Source organism: Orycteropus afer, unplaced genomic scaffold (genome assembly GCF_000298275.1).
Source record: "Orycteropus afer afer isolate SDZICR_OR568_19922 unplaced genomic scaffold, OryAfe1.0 scaffold00078, whole genome shotgun sequence".
In the NCBI taxonomy this organism is placed as follows: Eukaryota; Metazoa; Chordata; class Mammalia; order Tubulidentata; family Orycteropodidae; genus Orycteropus; species Orycteropus afer.
In genome coordinates this window covers 280,330-289,298 of record NW_006921665.1, presented here as the reverse complement: position 1 = coordinate 289,298, position 8,969 = coordinate 280,330, and the positions used below count along the sequence as shown (strand labels likewise).

The 8,969-nt window shown below is 37.7% G+C and overlaps 1 protein-coding gene across 1 annotated transcript in view; it reads left to right on the top strand.

Annotated features, from left to right (window-relative positions):
* Positions 1–8,180, top strand: part of DOP1B (DOP1 leucine zipper like protein B) — a 208,787-nt gene extending 200,607 nt beyond the window's left edge. The window contains 5 exon segments of the mRNA XM_042780999.1: positions 2,273–2,409; positions 3,284–3,339; positions 3,577–3,738; positions 5,413–5,542; positions 7,929–8,180. Of these exon segments, the coding sequence (XP_042636933.1) occupies positions 2,273–2,409; positions 3,284–3,339; positions 3,577–3,738; positions 5,413–5,542; positions 7,929–8,180 (737 nt within the window).
* The last annotated feature ends 789 nt before the right edge of the window (positions 8,181–8,969 follow it).

Here is an 8,969-nt window from a genome sequence, read left to right as displayed (position 1 = left end):
TTTTTTTTTTCATGATTTTGAGCTTTGTTCCACTCTTTTTGGGTGTGTGATTTGAGTGAAAGTTTACAAAGCACATTTATTCAACAATTCATACACATTTTGTTTTGTGACATTGGTAGTAACAGTCCTTTTCCTACTTCTTCCCTATGTTTCCCATTTTCATTCCTCCTCCTTTCCTATCCCTTCCTGTCTTCTGAACTTTATCCCTGAGCAAATGCTGCCCTTTCAATCTCGTTTGATTGGTTATCCTAAAGACTGTATACTTCTTGGTGTTATTATTTATCTTATAGGCCTATCTGTTGTTTGGCTGAAAGTTAAGCCAAACTAGTTCAGTTCCAGGCTTGAGACGTAACTAAAGACCACAGTTTTGGAGGTTACACCAGTCTCTGTCAGACTGATAGCCTAGTCTTGGTCCTTTATATAATTTTGAGTTTTGTTCCACATTTTTTTCCCACTCTATCCAGGACGCTATACTTTTAAAGCAGTCGGTAGTGGTAGCTGGGCACCCGTCTAGTTCTTCTGGTCTCAGGATCATGCACACTGAGGTTCATGTGGTCTGTTAATCCTTTGAGCTAATTGTTTCCATGTGTCTTTGATTTTCTTTTCTTTACTTCAAACAAGGAAAGACTAATAGTTGCACTTTAGATGGCTGCTCATTAGATTTTAAGACCTCAGTCATACTCTTCACAGTAGGATGTAGAACATTTTCTTTGTAAACTATGTTATGCCAGTTGACTGCTGTCCCCTGAAACTGTGGTCCTAAGCCCCCAAGCCCAGTGACTCATTACCTCAAGGTATTTGGTTATAGCTAAGAAGTTTTCATAACTTTGCCCCCGTTTGCTTTACTATACACATGGGTATATTTACAGCACATACAAATACATATGTACAGATATTCTAGGCCAAACTTATATACAGTCGTGTGTGTCACCTACCCATACTAAGTCATTCTTTAAGTCCTGAGTTCCCTAGCCAGTCCTGCCTTCTTTTCTCCATCTTTCAGAGTTTTCTGATAGTTGATTTATGAATTTTTTCCAAGGATTTTTGTTGTGATTAGAATAATAGGACTGAACCTACTTACTCCATCTTGCCCAGAACTAGAAGTGCAAACCACTTTTTAAATACCCTAGCTTGTTTGTCTAGTGTCTGAGCTATGGATGATCTTTCTTTTGGTCAGACTGCTTTTAAAGGCAAGAAATTAAAAACCCACTTAAGCTAGCTCAAATAAAGAGAAGTTTATTATTAATATACTATAGCACATCTTGGGAGCTCTGATAGCATAGTGCCTAAGGCTCTTGACTGCTAACCAGAAGGCTGGCGGTTCAAACCCACTAGCCGCCCCTTGGAAGGAAGGTTGGGCAATCTACTTCCATAGTGATAACCCCTCTGGAACCCAAGGAGGGGTCACTATGAGTTGGGTCCGACTTGACGGCATATAACAACAACAACAACAACATAGCACATCTTGGGAGCTCTGGTCATTCAAACCCACCAGCCACTCCTTGGAAGGAAGGTTGGGCAATCTACGTCCGTACTGATACTGCCTCAGAAAAAGGAGGGGTCACTAAAAGTCGGATCCTACTTGATGACAGTGAGTGAGATAGCACATCTTAGTTAGCATGACTATAGTTCAGACATTTGCTATAGCAATTTGTTATGTTTCTAAAGAGACCTTAAGTTAGGGAATAATTGCATTCCAAAAACAGTTATTTCAGTGAAAAAGCAGGGAGGAGTATTAGGGGCTAGAGAACTTAACTCGTACCATTTTTTTCCTCTCCCTGTAGGAATTAAAGTTTTTGTCTTAGCCATCAAACCAAAACTTTACAGAATAAATATTTTATTTACTCTCTCTCTTTCCAACTTCTTCCCCCCAAAATATGTGTTACCTGTCAACCAGTCTATATGATCTTATAGGTCCCACCACCAAGGACTGTTTTTGGTTTCTGTGTCTCATAATTCATATTTTTAGAAGAAAATTTAAGTGGTCACTGGTCATCAGGTGGGGTTTCTGACCTTGAGTCAGTTGTTCATTTCGGCCTGGGGCCTGGGGCAGAGGCTGTGAGTCCCTTCCTTCAGCAAGGGCCAGAAACTATAGTTCCCCAAGAAGATGGCTTAGAGCCACGTAGGTTCACAAAAACATTCCCTTAAAACCCATTGCTTACACTGGGTTATTATCAAAATGTCAAAACAATTGCAATTTTATTTTTCTTCTTCTAGTAAGAAACCCAGAATTGCATATTTGTGTGACATCTTCAAAATCTTCTTTTCTTAGAACGCCTGACAGACAATCTGAGAGTTGGACAGACATCCCTAGTTGCTGCTCAGATGTTTCTGTTTTTCAGAGTTTTGCTGCTAAGAATATCTCCTCAACATTTGACTTCATTGTGGCCAATAATGGTCTCTGAATTGGTAAATATAAGTATTTTGCTCTTAAAAGCAAGGTTGGAGCTCTTTTTTGTTTTATTTTAATCCAGGAACAATATATTATTTCACCTGTATCAATTTTTATCTGCAAAAATGTTTTTCATCCAGTTGGCACATAGTTCTTGGTTAAGTGGAGAATATTTCATCTTATTTTGCAGTTATTCAAAATTATTAGTTATTCTAACTAATTTATGCTGTTTGATATTATTAATTTGTTAGTTTTTTAATAGACATGGACTTTTATTCTTCTTTATTGTTGTTGAATATATATACAGCAAAACATACACCAATTAAACAATTATGTGTTGTACCACCACATTTGAAGAATGCCATTAATTGCATTCTTCAAATTTTGCAGGTATTCTCATCTCCTTTTCCAATTTGTTCTTCCCATATTGACATAAACTTATTTCCACCTAAGCTTCCTATCTAAGCTTTCAAGTTGCTGTTAACAAGTTGATCCGATACAGTTAAGTTTTTAAAAGAGCACAAAACTCAAAACAGATGTTCTTTGCTAGTTAAGCTAGACTATTGTTAGGTTTAAAGAAGACTTCAGGGAATATTTTTGATTTATGGTTCTAAGGTTAAAGATTATCTCAGGGCAGTAGTTATAGGAGCTCCAGAAAGTCTTGATTCCATGAGCATTGAAATTCTTTTCTGCATTTTCCCCCCTTTTGATCAGAATTCTTCTACAAAATCTTTACTTAAAACATTCAGCCATGATAACTGGGGACTGTCCAGTTCTTCTGGTCTCATGGCAAAGAAAGCAATAGTTCATGGATAGATATATACATTTTAAACATTAAAGTAAGTTTAATCTCTCACATAGTAACTCAAATGCTTGATTGTTTTCTTTTAGATTCAGACATTCACACAGCTTGAAGAAGATCTGAGAGAGGAAGATGAATCACTGAGGTAAGTAGTATAAGTATCTGTACATTATGTGAAAAGTGGTCAAGATCAATGGACATGGCTTTATGATATAATGTTATCTACTGCTAAATGCTGTTTTCTTGAAGTACTTGTGATGAGACCAGCTATTTTGAAAAAATGTTAAAGGAAAAACCTTCTTAAGAACATTTCTTAGACAAATGGACTACAGCAGATATGAATGAATTTGTAACAAGAGTTCCTTTCTTTGCAAATTTGCAGAAACAGCAACAAAATAAACAGAACAAAAGTTTCCATCCCTGATGGAACTGGATCCTCAAAGGGGGAGATACCCCCGAGTGAACTCATCTTATATTTATCAGCGTGCAAATTCCTGGACACAGCACTTTCTTTTCCACCTGATAAAATGCCGTTATTTCAAATGTAAGTCAGATAAAATCATCTGCCCATTTGAAGTAGGGGACTTCGCTTTCACTTGTGCTTTCATGTACAGTCAATGAGTAGCTGTCGTAAAGGTTAGTGGTAACCAGTAGGTTCTGAATACCAAGTCTCAGGTTACTCAGAACATCTGTGGTTTCATGTATTTGGCTCACACTAGTATTTATGAGTGGGTTTCTGAAGGGGGTTTGTATAGGTGGTCCTTGTTGCATTTGTGTAAATTTTTTGCCTGTTCATTTTTAATTAAATATAAATACCTTTAAATGAAGCTTGCTGTTCTCCAATTGCTCCCAAAGCCTTAGGTTTCCTGTAGGTTTAGCACAGCTGTTCATATGGTTAATTTCATGCCTGGCTCTAGATGCTCCTTTTCTCTCTCTGTGTCTACCCCCATACCTCCAAAGAAACTAATCATGTAGAAACATTTGTGGTTAAAAGTGAGTTCTGGTGTACATCAGTGTTCGCAGCAGCATTATTCATAAGAGCCAAAAAGTAGAAACAACCCAAATGTCTATCAACTGAAGAATGGATCAATACATAAATGGTATATTTATATAAATGGAGCTCTGGTAGCATCATGCCTAAGGCACTTGACTATTAACCAGAAGGCCTGCAGTTCAAATCCACCAGCCACTCCTCGGGAGGAAGGTTGGGCAATCTACTTCCGTAGTGATACCACCCTGGAAACCCAAGGAGAGGTCACTATGAGTCAGGTCCAACTCAACAGCACATAACAACAACAACAGCATATATTTAAATATAAAAATGGTATATTTATACAGTAGAATAATACTCAGCCATAAAAAGTAATGAGATATACAGATACATGATAACCATATGGATGAACTTTGAAAACATTATGTTACATTACTTTAAAAAAAAAAAAAAAAGACACGTTTACTGGTGTGATAGAGCCTGGTGATACCACCAGGACTGTGGCCCCTAGCTACCCATCAGGTCTGGAATTGAACTCACTCCTGTGGCTTCCAGACAAACAATGGACAGGAATATAGGGTGAACATTTACTTCAGATAGATACATTCCCTAGAACAATCAATCATGGGAGAACAAAAGGGCAGTATTTGCACAGGGGGATAGCTCAGGGGAAGAAAAGCATAGGAAAAAAGGGCACAGGGAAAAGGTAACCAACCAGAGGGAGGAATTGGGGAGAGAGCTGTTACATTGTGGGGAATTGCAGTCAGTGTTGTGAAACAGAATGTGTATGAACTGCTGTACTGAAAATGAATTTGCTCTGTAAACTTTCATCCAAATCACAATAAAAATTTAAAAAGAAAACATTGTTACATCAGAGAAGCCAGTTCAAAGGGCCACATATTACATGGTTCCATTTACATAAAATTTCTAGAATAGATGTATCTACAGAGACAGAAGTTAGTTAATGATGGCCTAAGACTAAGGGAGATGAGATGATTAGGGAGTAATAGCTAAGGGGTATGAAGATTCTTTTGGGATAATGAAAATGTTCTAAAATTGATTGTGGTGATAGATGCATAACTCTGAATATACTGATAGCCAATGAGTAGTACATTTTAAATGGGTGAATTGTAAGATACGTGAATTGTATCTCAAAGCTCTTACAAAATGTAAAGAAAAATAAGCTCTGAGCCATCCTTCCTGGCCTCAAAGGTTTTTTCCCTCCAGTTATAGGTGGGCATTTGTTCCAGAAGTGGACACAGAAGTTCCTGCCTTCCTGTCGGATCTAGAAGAGAATCACCAAGAATGCAAACCCCACACTGTTAGGATTCTAGAGCTTCTAAAACTAAAATACGGGGTAAGTGTTTCCTTTTTAAAAACTATGTCTGTGCATTATGCTGAGTGAAATAAGTCAATCACAGAAGGATAAATACTGTATTAGTTCATTATTGTAAAAAGTCAAGGAAAGGTTTATATGTGGAAGGAAACTTTGTTTGTTACCAGGGGTGGAAGGGGAGGGGAGAGAACACTATGAAAGAGAAAAAAAAAAAAATCTATGTCCATGGCAGGAGGTTGAAGGCAAGATTAAGAGCTAAGCAGTAAATTAAGAGTTTTCATAACACTTGTTGTTGAAAATATACACAGTAGAACACATACAAATTCATCCATTTCTTCTTGTATAATTCTTTGACATTGATTTATTTTTCAAGTTGTGCAGCATTTCTCACCCCCCTTTCTGTGTTGTTTTTCTCTTATTAATATAAACTCACTGCCCACTATACTTTTGAGTAGCTGTTGTCACTTTATCCCAATATAGATATGGCACTTGATTTTTTTTTTTTTTTCTATTGGTATTTGGGTGAAAATTCACGTAGCAAATTGGTTTCTGCATTCAACAATTCATACACATTTTGCTTCATGACACTGATTGTGACCCCCATGATACAACACCAGTCTTCCCACTTTCTCCTTGTATTTACTGTTTCCATTCTTCCTTTTTTCCTATTGTTCCTGCTTTCTGAGCTTTATCCCTGGGCAAATGCTGCCCATTTGATTTCATATGATTGTTCGTTCTCCTGAGTGCATACCTTCCTGGTATTACTGTTGATCTTACAGGCCTGTCTGTTGTTTGGCTGAAAATTAAGCCACAGAGTGAGTTCAGTTCCAGCCCTGAAGGGTGACTTAAGGGCCATAATCGCCAGAGTTCCTTCAGTCTCTATCAGACCAGTAAGCCTGGTCCTTTTTTTTTTTTTTTTTTAAATAACTTTTTACTGTAATTTGGGTGAAAGTTTACAGAGTAAATTTGTTTTCCATTCAACCGTTCATACACATTTTCTTTTGTGACATTGATTGCAATCCCCATAATGTAACAGTTCTCTTTCTGCTTCCTCCCTGTTGATACCTTTTCCCTGTGTCCTTTCCTATGTATACCTGCTCTCTGAGCTTACTCCCTGTGCAAATGCTGCCCTTCTGATCTCCCATGGTTGATTGTTCTGAGGAATGTACCTACCTGGTGTAATTGTTCACCTCATAGAGCTGTCTATTGCTTGATTTAACGTTAAGCCATGGCAGTGTGTTCAATTCCAGGCCTGAAGTTGATGAGGGGCCATAGTCTTAGGGGTTTCACCAGTCTCTGTTGTTGTTGTTATGTGCCGTTGAGTCAGACCCAACTCATAGTGACCCCTCCTTGGGTTTCCGAGGCAGTATCACTATGGAAATAGATTGCCCCATTTTCCTTCCAAGGAGTGACTGGTGGATTTGAACCGCCAGCCTTCTGGTTAGCAGTCAAGTGCCTTAGGCACTATGCTACCAGAACTCCCTTGCCAGTCTCTATCAGAGCAGTAAGCCTGGTCTTTCTTATGATTTTGAGTTTCATTCCACATTTTTCTCCAATTCTATCTATGACCTCCTATTGTGATCCCTTTCAGAGCTGTCAGCAGTGGTAGGTAGACACCATGTATTTTTGAAATTTGGGTCTCAAGGCTGTGGAGGCTGAGGTTCACATGGTCCATTAGTCCTTTGTGCTAATTATTTCCATGCATCTTTGATTTTCTTCAGTCTTCTTTGCTCCAGATAGGGAGAGACCAATAGTTGTACCTTAGATGTCCGCTCATAAACTTTTAAAACCCCGGTTGCTGCTCACCAAAGTAGAATGTAGGACATTGTCTTTGTGGACTATGTTAGATCAGTTTACCCTGATATTCCCTGAGACTATGGTCCTGAGCCCCCAGGCTCAGTGACATGGTCCCTCCAGGTGTTTGGTTATGGCTAAGAAGTTTTCATATCTTTGCCCTTGGCACTTGATTTTAATGATATGGAATAATTTTCTAAGTTTATCTAAGTTTGAAAACCTAGAGAGGATTATAAATTCCATCTCTTTCTCATTTTTCTGCCACGTGCACACTGCTTTCTCATCCCAGTTGAGGTGAAGCTTCCTGGGTATCACAAGCATTCAGAAGTAGTTCTTATCCCCCCCTAATTCCTGTATGACTGTAGTACAAAAAGAGGAAGAGCCAGTGAGGAGGAATGATGGGGCCTTGGATGGGTTGGACTCAAGGTGAAAGCCCAATGTAAAATGTTAACTAAAGACCTAGAATATGACTTTGTGCCTCATGATTCGTGCTGATAATGAATTTTCATAAAGAATAGATCTCTTAGGTTTTGCTGCATGCATTACCCTTAGTAAAGTCATATCCCTTTTTTTTTCTGTAACTATATCCTTTTTATGGCTGTTTTATTTGCAGGAAATTAGCAGCTCTGATGAGATAACTGTGAAGAATGAATTTCCTCTTCTACGCCAACATTCTGTTTCCAGCATCAGGCAACTGATCCCATTTTTCAAGACTCTAAATTGTGCTTTTAAAACCCAAAGTAAACTTCTTGCTGACTCCCCAGGACCTCCATTCTCAGAAGATCTTATTGCAGATAACCCAAGGGTCTTGGAACAACTGGAAGAAAGTGTTGAACAAGATTTTTTAGAGCATCTGGAGTGCTAACCTTATAAGACAGAATTTGTTTAATCCATTGACTGATAACTTCTGCAAAAACCTGGATATATTCTAAAAAAGAAAGGAGCCAGCATTGTGCTTTTAACTAGGTCTATTTCAATTTTGAAAGTGAATTTCAGATAATTTTCTGCTTGGCAACAAAACACTTCCCTAAATGCCTTGTAATATATTGGGACCTGATAAAATGTTTCTTCTCCCATTTATGTGATGAAAATAAAATTAACGTATCATCTAATTGTAGCACAAAATTTGGAATATGAAGTAAAGTATGGAAAGAATGAAAAAGTCATTTTCTTTATTGAAGTAAATTATACATGGGTCTTTCTCAATATATTTCTCTAAAAATTTAAATTTGTTAAAAGAATTTTTTTTAAACTATTACACATAGGTCCTTTAAAGCATTTATTCTGCTATTTTAAAATTAGAATTTGTTATTTTATGAAAGTGTTAATTCTCATTTTGATAACACTGGCCATTGAGCAGAGGTGAGCACCTAAAGATACTGCAGTGTGTTTAACTTTTGCCAGTTCAGATCACATTTGCATTCTTACACTGTGTAAGATGTACATAATTTGAAAAAATTCTGACAGCTGTAACCGTAGTTATGCTTCACAATGTACTTAGCAATCTCTTTCTGTTTCGTATTGATCAATCAGTGTAGACATGGAACCGTTAATGCCTGAAACTACTTTCAGGGAAACTTACTCATTTGACTCATCACTTCTGCTTTCTCCTTTCTGAGATCTCTTTACTGCTTTGCCTGCATCATCGTACATT